This window comes from Haliotis cracherodii, unplaced genomic scaffold (genome assembly GCF_022045235.1).
Source record: "Haliotis cracherodii isolate W230 unplaced genomic scaffold, xgHalCrac1.p SCAF_23, whole genome shotgun sequence".
Lineage (NCBI taxonomy): Eukaryota > Metazoa > Mollusca > Gastropoda > Lepetellida > Haliotidae > Haliotis > Haliotis cracherodii.
In genome coordinates, this window is record NW_027266279.1 from 4,613,728 (window position 1) to 4,638,899 (window position 25,172).

At 39.5% G+C, this 25,172-nt stretch overlaps 1 protein-coding gene across 1 annotated transcript; it reads right to left on the reverse strand.

Moving 5' to 3' along the window:
• Positions 1-18,332: 18,332 nt before the first annotated feature.
• Positions 18,333-24,115, reverse strand: LOC139471951 (neuronal acetylcholine receptor subunit alpha-5-like). The gene is made up of 2 exons (XM_071254461.1): positions 23,731-24,115; positions 18,333-19,498 (listed from the first exon to the last, which is right to left on the reverse strand). The coding sequence occupies exons 1-2, from the start codon at positions 24,113-24,115 to the stop codon at positions 18,333-18,335; spliced, it is 1,551 nt and encodes a 516-aa protein (XP_071110562.1).
• Between the last annotated feature and the right edge of the window lie 1,057 nt (positions 24,116-25,172).

Below are 25,172 nucleotides of genomic sequence, written 5' to 3' on the forward strand. Positions count from 1 at the left end.
CCTGTTTTGGATACGGAGTTGCAGCACGCGTCACCACTCGCCCCTTTCCGTAACCTGCAAGAAGACTCGTCCCCCCTATCGATGAATGTTATGTGCGAAAATACGACAAACCAATCAGAATGCGCGTATGATTTCAAATTCTTCGTCAAAGAATCCGAAATAATTTTTGATTTTACATATATCTTGCATCTAAAAATATACCAAAGACACAGTTAAATGTGTTCAATCATACTGTATAATTCCGCACGTCCCGATGTGCTTTAAATTGCATCTGAAATATATATAATTTATTGGGAAAATGAGTGAACGATTACGCAACGAGTTGACAATTGTTTTAGGTATGCCCGTTTGCGCTAAGACGGAACCCGGTCGCAAAAATGGCCACGAGGGGGGCACGAGTCGCTATTCGGCTTGTCCCGGAATAACACGAGTTGGTCACGAATGGGAGTTGCAGTAGTCAAAATAGGAAAAGACAACACAGATTCCTTGTAGTATTCATTTGATTTATGCATTTATTTGACAAGTAGGTTGATATTGGTGGGGAGAAATGATGATTTCCATATTTGTTGCAATGTTAAGACAGAATATGATAACACATTGTGGTTCTCTTTCAAATTGACCATAGAATGTGAAATTTGGCGGAACCATATCTTAAATTAGGGGCAATTATTGTTGCAGATGCTGCTGACATTCTATAAGAATATTTTTCACACTTACTCATAACCGTTTTGAAGCTTTGAAGACAACGTTCTTGTGACAAATCATGTAATGCGTAGAAGGCATCACATCTCTTGTCATCTATTTTGGTATCGTTTTCTACGACCTGTGATAAACACCTAAGAAGAGACAGACGAAAGCTGAGGAAGATGATTACCAACGACAGGCGTCTCGGAATGACTTGAACACGTTTTTGACACCAGAGGGACTATAAGTTAAATGACTTACGTCTCAATTATTTATTTTCTAGAACATCTCTCGTAAAAAATCATCTTTCATACTACAACTATTCAACAATTACATTGAAGTCATCAGGCACACATGGGTTGAACCTCCAAGTTAACAAGAGTGAGTGAGTGTGTGAGTGATTATGGTTTTTACGCCTTTTTTGAGGAATATTCCAGCAATATCACGTCGGGGGCTCCAGAAATGAACTTCACACATTTTAGCCATGTGGGGAAGCGAACCCTGGTCTTCGGCGTGACGAACCAACGCAGTGATCGTTAAGTACCCCACCAGACACAAGTTAACAAGAACGAAGATACTTACAAGGAAAAGATAGATTCACATATATGTGATAATGCCATTCAAATTACAATTTCATAATCTGTGATAACATGGAACAGTCATGGATCAAGTATTTAAGACAGTAATTATGTCGTCATTTTTGTCTGTGTCAGCATTGTCAATAACCTTATAATTATAGGCAAAACACTGCCCATCCACGTAGTGAAAATATCCAGTACAGTAACAACAGACATATGTTAAATACCTTGCTCGGTTACGTTTAAAAGAACAAGGCACTTCACCTAACAACACAGGGAGTCTTTCCAATCTTTATCTATTGATTATCTCTGATTATTTGTAAGAAAAAGGGTCCAGCGAAGTTGATAGAAACAAGGCGATCGGAGTGTTGATCACTTGAAGATCACAACGCCGCGTTGAATGCTTGAACCAAAATGGTTGACGAATGAGATCATTTCTGAAGGATTTCCATAACGACTTCTTGGCAAGGTAGTTTGGAGAAACATAACGCTATGCAAACGATGTGTCCAAGGGGAAATCCTCACTTCAAAAGACATGATGAACTACTCTCACAAGAGTGTTTGACCACTTAATGCAAATACAAGAATTTTAAATAAGGATGTATCTCACCCTTTCATTCATTGCAACTATCAAGTACCAAGACCGTGATAAATATATAATGTGTTTGTTCTGCTCACTGCAACTTTTACTGACCAGTTTTAGAGAGAGAAAATTCATTCTCGGTAACAACGATCATGGGTCCTAATCTCCTGTGTGGGTCTACACATATACCGTCGCTCTCCTGTTAGCTCTGTACCATTTTACAGTCTATCGTGGTGCTGCCATATTTTCTTGTCAGATCACAATCCACTGACTTTTATTCATAAAATAAATTCAGAGGTTGTTGAGATGGGGGTGGTGTTTGCAAGAATGCAGTTATGAGATATAATACGACAGAAGATCAATCCAGTTGTGAATGATGTGTTACTTTTTAAAACTTACTGAAGGTTTGTGAACCAGCATATTGCAACTGAAATACGTCACTTCCTATCTGTGAATAAATAAATGTTTTTTATTTTACAATGCATTGTATGTTTTGTTTCATTTGAATGTGTGAACATTGGCTGTGTTAAAGCTTCAAGCCACCGCACACGTTATTACTGAAAAGGGTTTTGTTGAATTGCGTTTATTTGCTCAATTGTTACACTAAATCTTTCGAAAGTTACACTCATATAATTGGTTGTCTTTCTAACATAATATGATCATATGTATGTTTTTGTTAGAATGATAGTATCAGAATGCTCTGAAACTCACATGATCATGTGGCGGAAGGCCAAACACTGGAATGGTTCGTCGAAGTCATGGTCAGAAGCCCATCTTTACAACACTGTACACTGTACTGTCTTGTGAACTTGTACATCAGCCAGTTGTGAGTAGTACAAGCTATATTGACATTGGAAGTGATTTTGATTCTTAGTTTGAATACACTCGTTTAATTATACACCCCGTGCTTTCTGTCGCATCTCAGGCGATGTTGGCCTCGATATATCACGATGTTAAGCTCGTGTGAAAGATCGTGATATACTCGTACTTAGCTCCTTATGTGCTCGTGATAATCATCGTGAGATACCGTGGTTAGTTCACGATGTCGGAGATATTTTGGACATGTTCAAATTATCTCCTGTACACGTGTCACATCGTATCTTGCTCATGTTATAATCGTGTTGTGCTCGGTATTGTTCGTAGTAACGACCTCGTGCAGTATTTGTGACCCGTTGAATTGCACGGTAGACATCATGTGACTAAGAATTATAGGAGCACAATACGTTTTAATTTCCTGGGAAGAGCAGCCTGCGTCCTTGTCACGGGGATGATACGATGTTGACGCGAGCTTACTACCATAATTACGTCTTGAACACGAGCTTATGGCGCGTGGGCGATATGGTCACCTTGGGACACGCGGGTGACGCAATATCATTACTGGTCGCGTGCCTCGCCAACGATACGCTAACAGCCAGTTTCAGAAGAAAACAGTCGATTCCAGAGTTTAATAGAAGTTTGTAAAAAGTTTCAGGCTTTCGGTGTTTAACATCAGCACTTTGATCACGTAATGCTTCCAACGAGAATCTAAGCACTTTAATCTATAGTATGTAGTTATGTGAAAACACTGTCCAATGTGTCGGATGCCAGCGTTACAACATATTTTGCACCGATCGAGAAAACATTACTAGATAAATTGTGGGATAGCCGTGTTGACTATTTTGAATTGGAGGTGTCAGATAATTACAGGTTGACAGTTGTGTTTGTCAAGTTGTTAAAACGACTGGCATCCACGATGTTGCAGTTTTACAGTCTTTGTTTTATCGAATGTAAACAAGGCCCTGTTGAAACTTAAAAAACGAAACCCATCTCATGATATTTATACTGTCGGTATGTTCACTATTGTACAACGGGAGTCAAGCACAGATTGTGTTGGCAAACTGAAACAGAAAATCCTTTTAAATTATTCACAAAACATTATAAGTTGTTCATCAAAAATAAAATGTGTTGTTGATTATTTCAGTAACACTTGGCTGTCTTAAGAGACGACTACCGAGATGGCATTATCAGGCTCGTTGATGCATGTCATCGTATCCCATTTGCGTACATCGATGCTCATGCTGTCAGCCACCACATTGTGTTGTCCAGATTCGATTATTTACAGACCGCAAATGAGTCTATTCTCATGGAATCGAGCATTAGGAGCTAGACACACCATTTCTACCAAAACTAGACCTTCAGCAACATACTATTTATATCTATCTACTTATCGTTGCTGCATTTTATAGCATTTCCTTCTGTCAGTTTATTGTATGTCATACTTTCATTGAATTCATTGGGTGAGTAAGTTTACGTAAAGCTGACCCAATCACTGATCAGATATGGCTGGACGAAAACACAAATGAAATAACACTGGCTGTATATCACATATACATGGTTTTATAAAATGTATTCTCAAAATGAATTTCTTTCATGTGTCTGTTCAACATCATCCGTTCATGTGGCATTTGGTTAAAAATGATATTCTGTTATGCCATGCATTGAGCTATAACGGAACCTGCCGTGGTTAATGTCTTCCTAACCTTGCCTCTGTCTATTCAAGTGTCCCTGTCGCACTCGAATTTCTTTCTTTATTTCACATACTGAAGAGGCCACAGGCCTATAGTACAAGTTGAAGAATATACAGTTTTATACAATTTATGTACATATCTCACCAGATCATCTCACGTCATTCCACCTCGCATTTCAACGCAGTCACATAATTTCACACATTCAGTACAATACCATACCCTGTAATTTCATAATTTCTATATTACCATATCACAACTTGTTATATCATACAACATATTCTATAACATCATATCATATTGTATCATTATTATAAGATCATACTATATAGTATTATTTCATATAACATTATCATAACATACTATACATACCATCGTACCATATATCACAACTATATTGTATCACATTTCAACATGTCATATCACACAACACATTAGCAATGCCATAGCTTGTCCCATCATATCTTATCATATCATACCATATAATGCCAGCTATATGGCGGTGGTCTGTAAATATTTGAGTATGGACCAGGCAATCCAGCACATGACATCACGAGCATCAATGGCTGCATCAACCAAGTCAGCGAGTATGACCACGCGATCCCGTCAGTTGCCTCTTGACAACAAGTATGGGTTGCTGGAGACAAATTCAAACCCGGATATTCACAAGGTTGTCGCAATGACTAAAGTGTTGTTTTATTTGCATAAAACTGTTTTTAACCGTGTGTAAGAGCTACCTCCCTTGCACCGAAAGTATCCAAGCTCCTTCCTTGGCGTGACACCATTCTCAGTAACATCGTTGCCACCAGTGTGGGCGCGGCCTTTACAAGAATATGTCTTGACATTTGTCCTCCAACCCTAAATGTAGTAACTTTTATGTAGTCCATACTCTTGTTTATGTCTTTGGGAATGCCGTCACAGCTTTTGTTAAAAGGTTTACCACATTTCCCAAATGATTTACCTATTTGTTTGTTTGATCGGATTGGTTCGAAATTGCAGACTCACGGAAAATCAACCAACTTCTCCCTTATATTCTTACTATACCAATTACATGATAGCTGAAATGAAACAGAAATTCAAATTAACAAACAAAGAAAATAATTAAGCTGTTGTAAGAGACTTAGGCGTCACAGCAGTCATCACTTGTTTGTAAACATAATGGTCAGTCAGCTGAGAGTTCAACTCCAAGCATGGTTCAGGCCACCTATCACTTTGACTGGTGGCAGCGACAGTATAGAGAGCGAGCTCAGCGGTTGGGCTATCGCTGTAAGGAGCTTGGAAAGTATTTCATGTTCGTGTGCAGCCAAGCTAGTAGAGTTACTGCCCCTTACTACCAAGTGGCGTCCTCCACACTTTAAAAACGCAAGCAACAAGACCGCATCTTGTGCTCACTAGCACATTTTTGTCGTTCTTATGTTTATTCCACATACTCTGTGGTGTGAAGATCTAAAACAAAATGGAAAGATACAGGGGTCAAGATGCCGATCATCCAGATGCTCTAAAGACCCCAAGCAATCAGAAAGTGAGTTCATCACCAAGTGCCAGGCAATCGGACTTGCTCATGGCGGGAATTCCAACGCAAAGGGCACAATATGATATGGGTTATCTTCCAGGCGATAGTGCTAAAGCTCTGCAAGATGAATGTGAGATTTTAGAAGCGAAATTAAGGCGTTTGCAACTGGAAACTAAGCATAGCAAGTTACAAGCCAAAATCAGTGCACGTCAAGTCAGGTTGGCACGGTCATGAGATGTCACCGTGAATCAAGATGGTGGACGTCAACCGTCTTATCGTCTGCTGGGGTCTCGACTCAAAGTACGACTGGCAAAAAGCGTAACATTCTTGATTATTTGTGGATTGATTCGTTGAATAGTGATACCAAATGTGTGGAATAAGTAGACGGCGTTTCTTTAGATTTCAGAAGATCTTGCAACAGCAAAGTTACACAGGAAATGTGGACAAATGCGAGGATATGTATTCTCCGACAATTAATCTCAAAAGAAGAGTTCGGAAAAGACAAGACTCTAGATTATCTCAAGTATGAATAAGGCGTCTGTCGGCTTTCATCGGAGTACGTTTGTGGAAGTGTCTTGTTGTATTACATGTAGTACAGAGCAAAAAGTGTGCAGGAAACATTTCGATGAGGCACCCCGGCACACGACATCCGTGACATCCAATTAATACCTTAAGCTAGCTCGGCAAATGCAAAGATGCTTCGTCAGATGGGCAGTGCTACTCCATCTATCAGTCCTAAAAAACTATCCTACTCTAGCTAGTGTTCGAAGGGCCTTTCACTGGGTATGGAGTTGAGATCTGTAGGAATACTTATAATTACTAAGATGTGCAACTTAGCCTTACAGGAAAGTACATTTAAGGACTTGCAACAGTTAGTGGAAGACTACTCCACCGGGAAGTGGTCAAGCAAACGTCAACTCAAAAAGTCTAATTGGAAAGCTGAGTTGGGCAAGCATGGTTGTTGAGGGTGGAAGGACATTTTTGAGAAGAATCATTGAGCTGATAAAATGTACTCGTGATCCATGGCATGACAATGCGTTCCTGAGGGTCCGAATCCTAGTTCTTCCTGATAATAACTCCAGCCTCATGAGCACTATACCCAAGTAATACTAAAGTGATGTCTTGCTCTCTTAGCAGTATATCTTTGTGATGTTGAGTGATGCCTCGGTTATCAGCACTATATCCGTGTGATACTAAAGTTTTGTCTTGGTTTAGCAGAACTATATCTGCGTGATACTTAAGTGATGCCTTGCTTCTTATCATTATATTCTTGTGATACTTAAGTGAATTCTTGGTTTATCATCACTATATCCGTGTGATTACTTAAGTGATGTCTTTGTTTATCAGCACCATATCAGTGTGATACTGAAGTGATGTCTTTGTTTATCAGCGCCATATCAGTGTGATACTGAAGAGATGTCTTTGTATATCAGTGTGATACTGAAGTGAGGTCTTGGTTTATCAGCACCATATCCATGTGATACTAAATAAAGAAACTGCATCACTTTAGGTTATCTTCCAAATGACAAGTCATTATGTGAAATACTTTCTATATTTTCACTTTAACCCCCACTTTTGTAGTATCATTGAGTATCTTACAATAAATGGAGGATAGTTCATGTGTCAAGTTAAATATCATGTTTCTCTCATCAAATGACGTGGGAAGGGAGATATTTTCACGAGTGGCGTAGTCACGAGATGAGAGAAACATGATATTTCAAGAATCACATGGAATATCCTATTTTTAATAAACTTGTTGTGTATTTATCTACCTGAAAATTTATTTTTTTCCTTACAAAACGTAAACGTAAATTCTCAAAATGTAGCTCCGAGTTCGCAAAATCTGAAAAATATAAACAATAGTATTAAATTATATTTGAGGTCACTGAAATTCTTTGTCATACATTAGGATATGAGTGTATACAAAATCAACTTATTCTTGAAAGCTACGAGCCCAATGTTAGAACCGAAGGAATACACGCTGGTCAAGTAACAAAAATGACGCTCTGCGAAACGAACGGTCTTGATTGACGAGTTAAATGAGAAATGTACAGTTTATAAGGAAACATTTGCATGAGAAAAACACACGGCAGGAAGCGATATGAAGTTGGTAAATCCCCATCTCTCATTATTTTGCCTTGTCAATATGGAACTTACGTAAAAAGGAAGTCAGACAAATACGATAAAAGGGGACAATTTGCGTGGAGGTAACTCTTGTATGACAATAGTTATGTTCACTGCAATGAAAATATCACTTTCCCAACTTCACACTGAAGTATGTAAAAAAAGTATTATGTTTGTCTTATTCACAACAAAAGTTAACCATGACGTCTAAAAGTCTGAGTTGATGTTTATTCATCGGCACTAGCTATAAATGGTCACGGTTACAGGCCGGCAAAGCCACATTTCGAAAATAGATAGCCCAAATTGATGTGGCTCTCGCGGCAATGGTTATGGTTGCGTGATTGTATAATGTGGCTCTCGCGGCTATGCTGTCAAAACATGCTTTGTGATTCTAACAGGTTACCGTATATAACAAAACAAGTCTTGTTTTCTCATTTATTATTCAACAAGGATAACATATTCATCAAAACTTTACATTGATGAATATGAATAGCATATGAATATCATAATGGATTTAATGTCATTACTGCATTACTGCAATACATGCATCGATACATGCCTTGTACTTCTTTCTTCGTGAAGGTTCTGACCGCTGGTGAGAGAGTCTCAGGACTGCAACCTCTTTGAGTGACTGCTCTCGCTGAAATAGCTTCACTACCTCGTAGATGTTCGGGTGGCACTTCTTGGCAAGTTTCTTTATCTTGTTGTGCCACCCTTCCAAGGGATTGTTGGTACGGTGGCCTTGGTTTTCGAAATGGTTCCAAATCTCTGGCATGAAGGCCCCTCCTTGAACCCAACTGGTTGTCACGTAGTCCATGAAGGCAGTCACTTTAGGGCCAGCAGGAGAGTCAGCAATGGCATCAAGCCACACATCATCCACTTTGTCACGAGGTACTAGAGGGAGGGCAGCAGCTCTTCTCACCAGCTTCTTCACCTCCTCATCTTCCTTATAGTCCATCACCAGACCTTCTTTCTGCACCCTCCTCCAGATACATTGGGTGAAGTGAAAGAAACACCCTCTAACTAATGTCCCAGGAAATACATCAGTCACGGCATTGTGAGCTGCACGTTCAAAGTCCAACTGAATTGTAAGTGGTGCAAACTCTAGACCTCCTCTACTAGCAAAATCGCATAGGTACTGAAACATGTTGACATAACACTCTTTTGTTCGATTGGACAACAAACAGTAAACTAATGGAAACATATGGCCAAATACCTCAGCATGTAAACAATAAATCTGATCAAACAACTTGGGACAGGCATAAAATATACCATCACAAAATACAATGTCTGCAGTACACAAATGTTCAAAGTTCTTTTCTGTAGTGAAGATGAGGATGTCGTCACTAACACGGTGTAGGAACAGGTCGCCTCCCTCAGTCTGGGAGTATTAAATTAGGAGTATAATTAAAATGTGGGACACTCATATACAGGTATCGGTAATCGGATTAATTAATTACCCGCTAGAATAGGTGAAATGCACTCAGCTGAAAATGTGGCTCTACCGGCAATAGCCATTTCTGAAATGTGGCACTCTCGGCTAGACACCATGGTCACATTATTGTATTGATCATTAAATCAAATTCTAAATGTGTTTTTGTCAATTAACCTAGAAACATGAACTTAACGATAAGCTTCGGGGGTATCGCTTATTGTAGACATGCAGAGGACATCAAAAGGATGCCCGATACAATCCCCTATTTTGACATTTGTCAAATGTTCCCGTGTTTGTTCAGGTGATCACTTGCTGCCTCTGTATGAGCTACCGATGGGACAGGATACACTCACCTTGTCGCGAACACCTGGTATTATCAGTTAGAGTTTGACCAAGAAGCTTCCGATCCAATATGGTAGATGTGTGAAATACATTTTGAAGTTTGACTTATCGTTGAACAAAATGGTGTCTGATGCATATTGACATGTACCAAATGTTCCCGTGTTTGTTCAGGTGTACCCTTGATGCCTCTGCTTGTGTTTGTGACAATGTTTGGCAGGATACGCTCACATTTTCGGGAACTGCTGGCATCATCACTATTTTATTGATAGTGACTCATGAACACATGCGTTTGATACAAAGGACCTTTTTAGCAGAGATTTCTTTTGAATATAGGAAGGGTCGCTTTAATTTATAACTTACTTTGACTTTGAAGTGTTGAATAGCTTTAGAATAAAAGTATTGTAACAGAAAAACATACTTGAAGTTGTCAGTGATGGCAACAGGTATTGGCGAAAAGGGTAAGCATGCCCCGCCCTTATGGTAGCACCCGCCACTCACACAAGTTGTATAAAACAGTGTTTGTTTATTTCCATGGAAAAAATCATTTGATGAGGTGAGGTGAGGTGAAATTGGGTTTAACGTCGCGTCCAAGATTATTGCACATTGTGTGTGTGTTTGTTGCTGCTTGTACTAGTCTGGACTGATGCCGATTTAAAGTGCTAGCTCACTGAGACACTGAGATAACATGAATACCCCACTCAGACACAGTATACTGACTCCGACCAGTCCTTGCTTTATCCCCTTAATGCGCCAGACAGGGTAACAACAAGTACCATCTTTTAACGTCTTTTGGTATGACGCGGCCGGGGATCGAACCCCGGACCTTCCGCTCTCCGGGCGGACGCTCTACCACAACACCACGGAGGCGGCTTCATTTGAGTGAGTGAGTGAGTATTGTTTTACGCCGCTTTTAGCAATATTCCAGCAATATCACGGCGGGGGACACCACAAATGGGCTTCACACATTGTACCCATGTCGGGAATCGAACCCGGGTCTTCGGCGTGACGAGCGAACGCTTTAACCACTAGGCTACCCGACCGCCCCGGCTTCATTTGATGAGAGAATTAGTATTGTTTCGTTTCTATTCTTTTATTAGTTTTTGTCCCAATAAATGTCAATTTTTTAACAGCCGACCGCATATGTGGATGTCACCAAAAGCAAGCTAATGCCCGAAAAAAACATATTAAGGTGTGAATTTTAGCTAACTTTATCCTCACAGTGACATTTCGTCCATCCTTCTAACAGCAATATCAAGGCGATATTCTATAATGAAACGCAACTGAGCTACAAAGGAAACTCTTTGTCACAGGATGAAAATGTTCCAGAATGTTCAATGAGAAAATAATCCTTTACAATGACGCGACCCTGGTGGCGACTCGTGTTCCAAGTCGTGACAGGGAAGATATTTGTCTTGAGCAATCATTTAACTCGGCTTTCGTCTGTCGTTTCTCAGGTATCAAATGTTTGTCACAATCTTGGATAATGATAACACAGATGTTAAAAATATGGTTCATTCTCTACATTAGTAACATGACTTTATCAAACCACGTTGTCTACATAGCTCTCAAAATAGTGAATCCCACAATATTATAAAGAAGTAGCAATGATTCGTTGCAAGTTTTTAACTTAAAGAATAACCGAGCAATGCTGATGAATTTGGCCGAGGCTTGTATGACTCTCATGGCAAGTTATCTTCAGAAGGTGGCTTGTCTGTCACACAGGTTTTTGTTCAGAAGGAGAAGAACAAAGACGAGAAGAAGAAGACGACGAAGATTTCTTCTAATTAATCACAATATCGATTCAGAGAAAGGTCCACACTTTTCGTCTAATGGTCCATGCGCATACCTTTTTCAACATCGTGCCATCCCCCAGATTCAACAAGTAACCTGTGATTAGAAGTTCTAAAGAGCGGTAGACATATACATGTACGTATGTTAGACGGTAATAATAGGTAGTATGGCTCGAGGGAAGGTATCTCTGTATATGTATTATTGTAATGGCCTTTTGATGAAATAGAAATTTCTCCAATGTTGAATAGACTGATCAATCAGAACTGTTTCAACCTTAAGTTTAAACCATGACAATACAACCTGACATTAACTGTTTTAGATTAAGTACATATTTATAAAATTTTAAATGTACACGTTCTTATAGTATTTTTTCTCAAAGTACCTCTAAACCAAATAGCAATATGGGCTGAACACGTTTCAGCTGACAATCCATAGGTTTTTCTAACAGTCTAATTGTTCTGCATACATAGCCCTTGTTGCCTGACTTGTCAATATATACTGGACTTTATAAAATCTTCTTGTGTTTGTAAACAACATACCAAAATATACATATTCTTTCACAATCTGGAGAATATTATTATTTAACATAACATTGTACGCCTTATTTGACGATCATTTACAAAATATTACAACATTTGTCTTATATACATTTACTTTGAGTTCACAGTATTCTTCAAATAGAGTCAAGCATTTTGTGATCATCTGGAATTTCTCTTATTAACACAGTGTCGTCAGCATATCATATTTTGTTTTGTTTTGTTTAGAAACCAAGCGAGTCGATAATACAGTTATTTACACTTTCCAGTCTATTAAAACCATTTTCAGAGAGAACGTTTTCCAGATCATTTAGGTACAATGCAAACAAAACGGTTGATAATGTTTCGACCTGTCGTACACCAATATTACAACTGAAACAATTCCTCACATGTTCATTGTGTGTTGTTTGATTTTATCAATTAGTTCCATAGACCACATCTCCAAACTGTAGAAAATTAATGCATGTTTGCAAGAACCAAAAAACATATTGTCTGTCTCAAGCAAAATAACATGTTCAGGCCCATAAATGTTAATGATGAAAAACTAAAACTGGTTTGGTATACATATTTTATTTGGGAAACAAGTACGCCCTTTGTGTTGTGTCATCAAGCAGGGATAAAATTAGAAGACACGCACAGTAGGAGCATCTCATGCATGCATGTGTATCTCACATGGGATTTTGCGAACCACAGGGACAACGGTGCCACTGCCTTCTGTCACACGTTGTTTTCTAATGCAATGAGAAGGCAAGGGAAATGACGGAGGGAAGGTGCTTTACTTCTTATTTGGAAAAAAGGTGTGGCTTAGTTATGGAGGTAAAGGATCAGAGTAGTGGAAGAAGTTATGATGTATGTATGATCCATGTAATATGGCTGGAATCTTCGCTCACGAGTTTGGTATGCTAGAAGGCCACGACAAATTGTTAAGGAGTATAGTGGTACTTGTTTGTGCAACATATATTGTGTCTTTAACTGGGTTTTCTTTGGCGCCATTGATGGTCACAGTTTGGACTAATCAACGCCATCTTCACCAACTCTTGCAGTCATGACTTTCTTTAACGTCAGCATCAATTGAGTTATTCTTTCATTGGGTGAGTGTTTGTCTAACGTAGTCACATGACTGTACTCAAATTTGAAAAAAAGATGTTCTTCATCTAGACGATTTGGATGACAACACACAGGCGCTGACGAGCACTGCCAGCTTTTACTTATTGTGGGACTTGAAAGGATTCTCTTGGAATGAAACAAAATATCAGTATATCTCCCGGATGAATGTACCTACTGAGGTGAGGATCAAATGTAGTTTAATGCCATTGACAAATTTTGTCATCTTAGCGAGCATTCATTTCCGGTCACTGTTTGGAGTGAGTGGTTCGCAACAAAAAGCCACGTCACTTCCTGTAAGATCGACGTCACCCGTTTCCCGTTCGACTTGTCGTTTGTCATAGTGGATATCATTCAGTCTGAAGTGAACTACACCTTTAATGACCCACCCATCACATTTCGGTCATATGACGAACACGGTGAGTGGGAAATAGGGCCGTGTTCAGTTCGAGAACATTATAGCTATGAAGGTAAATATCAATTTCTCATTTATGAGTTGATCCTTGCTCGTCGTTGAGCTTATTACATTTTGACAATGATTGTACCAATGTCTGTCCTGTGGGGACTCAATCTGATCTGTATCGGCGGACATTTGAGACGTTGACTTTTCGATGCTTGTATATGTTTCGAATTTAAAATTAAAGACGCGAGTGAATGATAACTTCTTGTTTATCTTTTGGCCTGTAAACGATTGAATTTGGACCAGACGAACCAGCGAGTGATAATAAAAGCAGCTTCATCATAGAATGTAACCAACCAAGTCGCTGAACATATAGAGTAACCATCAGATATTAGATAAACTAGCTGAAAGATTCGGAAAAGCAGACAGTGTAGCTATAAAATTATTAAGAGATATCTTACAGACATGATGACAGTTCGTCTAAATGCAAGTGCGAAGTAACTATCAGCATGACTTTCGAATATCTGAATCTTTTAAAAACACCTTAACTCCCAGTCGTCTTAGGCGCTGTGCAGAGTTGTCTCCCTTTGGCACGCCAGAAACCTATGATCGTAAGTTCGAATCCCGATTCTCCTCGATTATGTTTCTAGGTTAGACAGCACCATACCCGTGCTCTTGGGTCAGTGATGGCTTTTTTGTTAAAAGAATAACATTTATAATAATAATATAATAATATAATCATTTATAATATCCTGAATGTTTTCTTGCTTTTAATTTTCTGTGCAGAATCAGTGACTGCTCTTTTACCATTACTTAATTTTGGTACATTTTGTTTTGGACACGCTGTATCCGACAAAGTTAAAGTCACACTTGCGCGATATTTCAAGTTCTCACACAGATAACTTTAAAAAAAAATAGATGTAAGTGATATTCGTATTAGAGATGCATAACTCACCCTGATTACTGCCTTCCAAAGAAATTTGACACATAAATAAACTGAACAACAAAAGTTCCTGTGTCATTGAATAAGATTTAATGCAAAGTTATGTTTTTTACCAAATCTGAAACAATTTCGGTTTGCAACAGATAAAAGACTCCTGTAAGTGTTCAAATGGTTTAATTTGCCATACTGACTTCAGAAAATGCGTGATTTCATTAAAAAAAATGAACATGCCAAAATGTCAGTTTACAAATCAATAGCGTGTGTGTCCACCTCTGGTTGCGATGCAAGTAACACATCTTCGTCTCATTGAATGGACCAGGCGTCGCACAAAGTCCTGTGTGAGTCTGTGAAACACCTGGTTGACGTCGAAGGCGCCAATGCATCTCATCCCACATGTGCTCGATTGGTGAGAGATCTGGGGAGCGAGCCGGCCATTCACGTTGTTTTGTTGAAGAATCCTGAACAAGTTGATCGGCCGGGCGTTGTCATGTTGAAATGTAATGCCTCGGCCATGACGACGCAAAAACGGCAGAACAACAGGGCCGATGATCTCGTCGCGGTAGCGCTGTCCATTGAGATTTCCCTCTACCGCTATCAAACGGGCCCTCTGTCTTGCTGTTATCCCACTCCATACCATAACGCTGCCGTCCCCGAACCGATCTTCTTCCATGACACAATGTTTGACGTAACGATCACCTCGACGTCGGTTCACTCGAATCCGTCAGTCGCTGTGGCTGAGGTGAAAACGAGACTCGTCAGTGAATAGAGCTTGTCCCCACTGCATGGCCGTCCAGCGTAGACGCTGTCTGCACCAATGTAGACGTGCTTGACGGTGGTTTCCTGTCAAAATAGGACGTCTGGTGGGACTTCTGGCGACAATCCCTGACGTATGGTTTGTGAAGGGATGCTTCTTGCAGTCACTGTTGCTGGCTGGAATCGATTTCGTAGGTGTGTTGTTCGAATCGAGTTGTCTTGTCGATTATTGGTTACGCGTGGCCTGCCACTCCGAGGATGGTCTCTGACTGCATTCGTCTGCTGCCAACGTTGCCATAAACACCAAATGGTGTTTCTGTGGACGTTAAATAATTGTCTTGCAACATCACGTTGACTCGATCCTGCTTTACCAATGGCTTGCAGACGCTCATTTTCGGACAGGCGTGGCATTTCGTAAGGTTGAATAATTGCGTAATTTTGTTGTTTTTCTGAGTGGTTGTTGTCAGCACGATGCTAAGCAATGCATATGGAATCCCGTTAACGCACATGTTTTTATACCCATTCTTGGGTAGTGAAATGGATGGGGCTTGCATAAAAGTCAACTTTTGCATGGAATGCATGTTTTTTTTGTAGCAGTTGCGTTTTTGTGACTTGATTCCATATATGTACTACAATATTGAAAACCAAACTTTACTTGTTTAAAAATACACTAAAATATTGGTGACAGGAACTTTTGTTGTTGAGTATATTACTTCCTTTAATTCTAGTTCCTTTGAAGGCATGGTCAGTAACCCATCTTTACAAGACTGTACATGTGCATGTATTTCTTACAAGCTATATTGACATTGTAAGTAATACTGATTCTTAGTTTGAATACAATTGTTTAATCATGCCACCTAGCGCTTTCTGTCGAATCTCTCTCATTCCCTCAAATATAAACGATTGTAAGTCGATTCAGTCTGTAGGTAGTCGTCGCAATATATACTGATTAACTAAAAGTCTGTACTTCATGCACACAACACTATAACCGTTAAAGTGTTCAGGAAAGATGAGTGAAACACGTCGTACTTTCTATTAACGATTTACCTGTCTGTTGGTAATGGAAAACCAAGGTTAATGACACGTATCAAAATGACAATTCGTAGTTAGACAGATGTACTTTGGAAATAAACCGACTGGTTTAACCTACTGGAAACCTAGCTCTTCATTAAAAAGAACAGTTGGTTTATCTCCCTTCTACCATGACTAAATAAAACGACATAAGCAAATATATTGAGTAAAGCGGCACTGGCTTTGTACATGTTCAAGCAGGGTTGACACACCGTCATACCTCACTCTAACACAGCGCAGGCATTGAAAGCATGAAGCACAACAACGTTTTAGTTAACATGAAGCAGTCACCCGAAAGGAAGTTGTGCAGGCCTAGACCGCTCGTCACTATTATGATGTCATATGGTTCATTGTAAGACATGACGTCACAGTCGTAGACAGAAAGCTCCAAATATCATGCTCTCTTTTGTCCACAAAACTTGAAATTAATTTTCTTTGTATATTTTTATCGTATTTTCTGCACTAAATGTATTGTCCAAAATCCTTTGACTTTGTAGAAACTGCATCTTCGCATTTTGTAACCTACAATTATGATCATTTTACTGAAAACGCTATTGTTCAATCGAGTTTATTTGCCTAATTGTAACATAAAATCTTTAAAATCTGAACGTGAATAGATGCATGAAGAATCTGTGTGTATTTCAGTGAGTGAGTTGGGTTTAACGCCGCTTTTAACAATATTCCAGTTATATCGCGGCGTGTGTGTATTACAAACTATATTGACACTGAGAGTGCTATTGATTCTTAGTTTGAATACAATCGTAAAATTATACCGCTCCATACGTTCTTTCCTATTTCTCATTCCCTCAAACACACAAGTTTATCATCTGATTCATTCTATAGGTGAGCTCGTCAAAACTTATTACTGATTTACTTGGAAGTTTTATTTCATGCACACAACCCTTTATACATTAGCACATGAAGGAAAGATGAGGGAAACACATCACACAAACAATTAATGACCTTGTATTGAGACAATACCTGTAGATTTAACCACGCAACATTGAATTTGGAACCCAAAGGGCAACGTGAGGCTTTATGGGTTACATTTAGCGTGGTTGAATCAACAGGCAACGTAGCTCTACATTGACAACACAGTGGGTTTATCTCCCTTCTACCACGACTATATAAAACGTTGTTTGCAAATATGATGAGAAAAGCGGCATTGGCTGAGTCCATTGTTCTGAGTTGGTTGTCGATCTGACAACGCCATTCAAGCAAACTATTGCATTGTACATGCTCAAGCACTTTTTTACATCGTAATACCTCACTCGAACATAGGGCAGACATTGAAATCATGTAGTAGAGCAGCGTGTTAGCTAACATGAAGTAGGCACCCCTAAAAGAAACTAAGCGAGCCTACAGCGCACGTCACTATTATGGCGTCTTATCACTCATTGTACGGCAAACATATGACGTCACAGTCGTAGACAGAAAGCTCCAAATTTCAAGCCCTCTTTTGCCCACAAAACTTGAAATACATTCTCTTTTTATGGTTCTATCGTATGGTCTACACAAAATGTATTGCCACAGATCCTTTGAATATTGTAATAACTGCAATATCACATTTTGTAACATGAAATTGTGTATATATTATTTGAAAATGGCTACCGACCGTGACTGAAAAAAGAAGTAGTTGTCTATAAATTTTCATTCCGCTGTGATGCGGGCATAAACTCGACTGTTTCAATCAGTGGGGTCATTGTGATTCGATAACCTCTGGTTGACCAATCAGATTCGAGTACTTTTCAAATTCAAGGTAGAATATGTATTAAAGGGCAAAGTTGATTTAAAGAAACACGAGACAATTGTGAGACAGCTGATCAAATGTTATAACCAATAATCAAACTAAGAAATACAGAGCCTGAACAATGCTAACAATACAATTGATACTTCGTCTTTGAAAACGTGAAAAAAAATATGTCCAGCACGCCTTGTTACTGCATGACTAAAAGAGTAATATGTTCTTAATTACTCTTGCCTGGATGCAATTGCGCAGAAAACGCCAACTGTCGACAAAATGAACAACAATAAGAAAATACAAAAGAACATATAGTCCACTTTTTTCACAAGTTCACCCCACTGTTCGTCATGCAGGACGTGTGTGACGTCGTCAACATTATTGCTAGGTTTCACAGTAACATCGCTGCAACTATTTCCTTGCTGAAGATTATCAGTAAAACTGGAATCAGGTGTGTATTTCTTTGGCCTGGGAGAAAGATGTTTTGTCAGCTGTTTCCTTATTGTAGATTTGGGCAGTGCTGAGTAAAGATGTAGGACAAAGACTGTTGCCATAACAGTCAGAGCCTTGAGGACAAACATGCAGTGGAGGTAGATGCTGAAGAGAGCCACGTGGTCGGACACAGAGGGTAAGAAGGAGTTGATGGAGGCCAGGTACACGGCATAGGCCAACAATACAGACACACACAGGGTCATCTTCTCCCCCGATCCCGGGGGCACGTGAAACACCATTAGATTGAGACCAGATAGGATGCAAGCAGGCAGAACGGCGGTAAGTATGTAGTAAGCTCGACGTCGAGCTAGGATGAGTCCCAACTCCAGGACCTGATACATCCCATCAGGCAGATAATATTCTTCTATAAACGAACCTAAAACCTCCCACTCACCATTGTCTTTATATGAGATATAGGATATGGGTACATTGCCAAATGTATAGTTAACCTCCGAAGTGGTTGTAATCCACTGTAGCAGCTGGAAGGAACAGCGTTGATTGTCAAATGGGAAGCTGGTGACATCTATAGCACATGACGTTGAACGACGATCTATGGCGTACCACTCCATGGTTCCATTGCTCCTAATAATGCCTGGAAGATGTTCGCCCCCAAGACGCCCATAGTTGTTGTTAGCGTTCTGTAATACCAAATCTGGTAGCCAAAAGTCTTTAGGAGAGACAGGGACCTTTGAGATATTCTGAAAATTAGCTTCATCCCATGACAAACCTTCAAGGGTCCACGTGAAGAAGAACCACCCCGTGGTGGTCAACATTTGTTTCGACTCGTCCAGATTTTCAATATGTAGCAGATTAAAGTTGACAGACACTTCCAGAATGGACTTTGAAACTGGCACCGGATGATACAGGGGATTGTGGTTAGAGCAGTATTCTGACACTAAATCCCCTGGAGAAAGGAAGGTTACATTGCACATAACTGTAGGAAACAAAAGTAGCCACAGCTGAACTCTTTCCATTTTTGAGATAACGCAGTATGACACTGCAGCGCTAACAAGCAGATTGATCGCATAATGCTTTTAACAAGAATAATAGCACGGTAATCTGCAGGGTGTAGTATCAATAAACACCGGGAGCCCCATTTAATGAGTTGAAAACATCAACGCCAGAGAATAATCAATCTCGTATATCGGCAGATTTTGTAAAATACAAAATACACTATGCTGGCTGCCATCGTCACAACTATAGGTTCAATGGATCGACTGGGTAAACTTTACAAGACAAAACTGCAAGAAAATATCGCTGTTGGGAAGTATTGTTGAGTTAACAGTTCTGTTTGTCAATCATCTAAACACAGCTAACAAGATTTTAATCCATGATGCTGATGGTTGGCGGTTGTGGTTGTCTTTGGAAGTAGTGATATGTTGGATATATTGTCGAATTTAGAATTTAGAGACGTTGACAGCTAAGTTAGAAAATGAAACCCATCTCATTATAGTTATATTGTCGATATGTTAACTTTAACACAGCGGGAGAAATGCTCAGGTCGTGTTGTCAGGGCAAAAGTGCTTTTGGTACAACAGTGTACAAAGTAGTGGACTCACACACACACGCACGCACGCACGCACGCACGCACGCACGCACGCACGCGCGCACACACACACACACACACACTCGAATCCGTCCATCGCTGTGGCTGAGGTGAAAACGAGACTCGTCAGTGAACAGAACTGGTCCCCACTGCATGGCCGTCCAGCGTAGACGCTGTCTGCACCTCTATAGACGTGCTTGACGGTGGTTTCCTGTCAAAATAGGACGTCTGGCAGGTCTTCTGGCGACAATCTCTGCACATCTGAGGAGACGACGAACGGTTTGTGAAGATATTCGTAGAAGGCCAGGGATGCTTCTTGCAGTCACTGTTGCTGGCTGGAATCGATTTTGTAGGTGTGTTGTTCGAATCCAGTTGTCTTGTTGATTATTGGTTACGCGTGGCCTGCCACTCCGAGGATGGTCTTTGACTGCATTCGTCTGTTGCCAACGTTGCCATAAACACCAAATGGTGTTTCTGTGGACGTTAAATAATTGTCTTGCAACATCACTTTGACTCGATCCTGCTTCAAGCATACAAACGGCTTGGAGACGCTCATTTTCGGACAGGCGTGGCATTTCGTAATGTTGAATAATTTCGTAATTTTGTTGTTTTTCTGAGTGTTTGTTGTCGGCACGATGCTAAACAATGCATATGGAATCCCGTTAACGCAAATGTTTTTATACCCATTCATGGGTAGTGAAATGCACGGGGCTTGCATAAAAGTCAACTTATGCATGGAATGCATGCTTTTCTCTAGCAGTTGCGTTTTGTGACATGATTCCATACATGTACTACAATATTGAAAACCAAACTTTACTTGTTTCAAAAATAAACTAAAATATTGGTGTCACAGGAACTTTTGTTGTTGAGTATATATCAAAAATGGCGCATTACCTTTACCATATCGGTCAGGATATAATTTTGTTACCGGATTGACTTTTGAAACAAGGCATCTGAGAGGCACGTGGTACCCACTTCATACCTGTCACGTGCCACATTAGAATCATGTTCATAAGTGAAAGTTCTCGACTGAACGTTTTGTGCTACAATGTGCTATGACTGAACATCAATACAACTTCTTTGAAGTCATATTTCACCAAAGTGGTAAGAGAATGAGATCATTTTCAAAGGACTTTCACAGCTTCACAAAATCATTTGTCTTATCTTGGCAACGCTGGTCATCCAATGCAAACAATTCATGCATTATCAATTATTTTAAATAAGGATATCTCTCCTCATTTCAGTCACTTCAATTATCCCCAAATACCCGAAATCATGATACATTATTTTCTGCTTTTTTTGCTCACTACAACTTTAACAGACTTGATCTGAAGTGCTGAAAAGTCATTTTCTGTTGCAACGATCCTGGGTCCTGTATTTTGTTGAAAAGACTGGCAAATCGCTGTCATTTAAATAGAATATGTAGCTGCTCTACTGAAAGCTACAGGAAGATGTCACAGGCATAATTTACTCTGGTTTCTATTTTTCAAAGCAATGTGTCAAATACCAGATAAAATATTCCACCACTACAAATATGCTATCGCCATCCTGTTGGCTCTATCCCATTTTGCAGTCTATCATGTTGCGACTTTATTTTCTCGTCACAGTCCACTGACTTTTCTTCATAAAATGAAAATCAGAGGTTGTTGAGATACTGTTTCCAATTATGCAATCGTGAAATGAAATACATGAAAAGCAAAGACAGTGTCATGAAAGATGCTCAGTCAAATTGTGAATAATTTGTCATTACATACTGAAAGTTTGTGTACTTGCATATCGCAACTGCAATTAGTCTCTGACTCTTTGTGAATACTTTACATGAATGCTTTATATTTTAAAAAAATGTATTGTTTCTTTTGATTCGTTTGTATATCTGGAACATGTCTACGTTACAGGTCCAAACCTGTATACATTGTTACTAAAAACGGTTTTGCTGAATTGCGTTACATGAAAGAAACCTATATTGACATTGTAAAGAATACTGATTCTTGGTTTGAATATAAACGTTTAATAACACCATCCCATGCTTTCTGTCGCCTATTACTCATTCCCGCAAATACACAGCTTTGTCGTTCGATGTAAACTATAGATTAACTTGTCACAATATATATTGATTTACTTAAAAGCTTTATTTCATCACACAACCCCTTAAACATAAGTGAATTAAGGAAACAATGAGCGCAACACATGACACAAACAACGCATTAATGCCTTAGTATTAAAACCATAATGCATTTGTTTGCTGCGTACACACGCCCTACCTGAAAGTCTATTGGTCACGGATAATTACAAATGCACAAATATCAGCCTGACAATGGGTAGTTCTACATATTTGACAGTTGTAGCCTTCTGTTTTTTTCAGTGGAGAGCGAGGTTACATGTAGATTTAACTGCGCGAAATTGAATTTGGAACACAACCGGCAACGTTAGGTTTTAAGTGTTAAATTGAGAACGGTTAAATCCACAGGGTAACCTAGCTCTACATTGAAAACGCAATAAGTTTATCTCCATTCTACCATGACTAATTAAACCATTGTCAGCAAATATATTGAATGAAATAATTTTAGTTGCGTCCAGTGTTCTGAGGTGATTGTCGATCTGAATTACGGAATCACCGACACCAGCCTTCAAAGAAAATATTGCCTTGAAGAAGCTCAAGAAGTATTTTCTGCACTGTAATACCTCATCCGAATTGAAAGTATGTAGCACAGCAACTTTGTTAGATTACCTAAAGTAGGCACCCCCAAAGCAGACAACAGGGTCTTACAGCGCACGTCACTATTATGACGTCATATCGCTCATTGTAAGACAAAAGATATGGCAACATAATCGTATACAGAAAAGCGCCAAATTTCAAGCTCTCCCCAAACGAAAATACATTCTCGTGTATATTTCTATCATGTTTTCTGAGCAATGTTTTTCAGCACACATCCTTTGAAAGTTGTAGTAACCGCAACTTTGTATTTGCAAAAGTTATGTACATGTTTTTTTAAAACTACCTACCGATAATGACTGAGAAATAAGTACTCTTCTGTAAATGTTACATTCGTTTCAATCAGATAGGGTTTATTGTTTTTTGATAATCTTTGATTGACCAATCACAATCGAGTAATTTCAAAATTGAGAAAAGCATATGCATTAAAGAAGAAAGTTGATTTGAAGGTTTAAATATATCTCATTTGCAAGACGGCTGATCAGATATCATGATCAGTATATAAAATATAAGAAATACAGAAGATGAACAATGCTAACAATACATTGAATAAAATCGTCTTTAAAAACGCAACTGTAAATGTCCAATATGGCTATTCATTTTCAAGTAGAACCAGCACGTCTTATAATTGTATGACTGAAATAATCGCATTTTGTAAATTACTCTTGTCTGAATGCAATTGTGCAGAAAAAGCCACCTGTCGACAAAATGAACAATATCAAGAAAATACGAAAGAATATAAGGTCCACTTTGTTCACAATTTCAGTCCACTGTTCGTGATGCAGCACGCGTGAGACGTCATCGATATTCTTATTTGGTTTCACAGAAACATCATTGAGATTATTTGCTTCCTGAGGACTATCAGCTGAAAACGCACCAGGTATGTATTTCTTTGGTTTGGGAGAAAGATGCTTTGTCAGCTGTTTCCTTATTGTCGACTTGGGCAATGCTGAGTGAAGATGCAGGACAAAGACTGACGCCACAACGGTCAGAGCCTTGAGGACAAACATGCAATGAAGGTAGACGCTGAAGAGAGCCACGTGGTCGGACACAGAGGGTAAGAAGGAGTTGATGGAGGTCAGGTACACGGCATAGGCCAACAATACAGAAATACACAGGCTCATCTTCTCCCCTGACCCGGGGGGTACGAAAAACACCATTAGATTGAGACCAGATAGGATGCAAGCAGGCAAAACGGCAGTAAGTATGTAGTAAGCTCGACGTCGAGCTAGGATGAGTCCCAACTCCAGGACCTGATACATCCCCTCATACATATAATATTCTTTTATAAACGAACCTAAAACCTCCCACTCACCATTTTCTTTGTGTGAGATGAAGGATATGGGTACTTTGCCAAAAATATAGTTAACCTCCGAAGTGTCTGTAATCCATTGTACCAGCTGGAAGGAACAGCGTTGATAGTCAAATGGAAAGTTTGTGACGTCTATAGTACAGGAAGTTGAACGTCGATCTATGGCATACCACTCCACAGTTCCATTGCTGTTGATAGTGCTTGGTAGGTGTTCGGCCCCAAGACGGCCGTAGTTGTCATTTGCATTGGACAACACCAAATCTGGCAACCAAATGTCTTTAGCTAAAACAGGAACCCTTGAAATATTCGGAAAATTAGTTTCATCCCATGACAATCCTTCTAAGGTCCACGTGAAGAGGAACCATCCCGTGGTGGTCAACATTTGTTTCGACTCGTCCAGATTTTCAATATGTAGCAGATTAAAGTTGACAGACACTTCCAGAACGGGCTTGAAAAAAGGCATCGGATGATAAAGGGGATTGTGGTTAGAGCAGTATTCTGACACTAAATCCCCTGGAGAAAGGAACATAACATTGCACATAACTGTAGGAAACATAAGTAACCACAGCAGAACTCTTTCCATTCTGACAAAACGCAGTATGACACAGCAGCGCTTACCAACTTACTGATCGCATAATGCTTCTAACGAGAATCACAGCACTTTAATCTGCAGAGTGTAGTTTCAAAATATATGCATGATTAAACACCCGGAAGCCCCTTTTAATGAGTTCAAAACATCAACGCCAGCAAATAATCAATCTCTAATATCTGCCGATTGTTTTAGTCAACACACAACAGTTAAACCTATTTGCTGTTGGTTGACGGTCGTAGTTGTCATACGATATGTTGGACGTTGTTTGGAATTTGAACAAGGAGACCTTGTCCTTCTGACATACTTACCTCGGAAAACGTGCACTACAGTCAATTAGATTTAAGCATCTGGTTTAAAAGGTAAAACCTCGAGCGAGGGAAAAGCCCAGGACGTATGCATTGTATCTGTTGTTTAT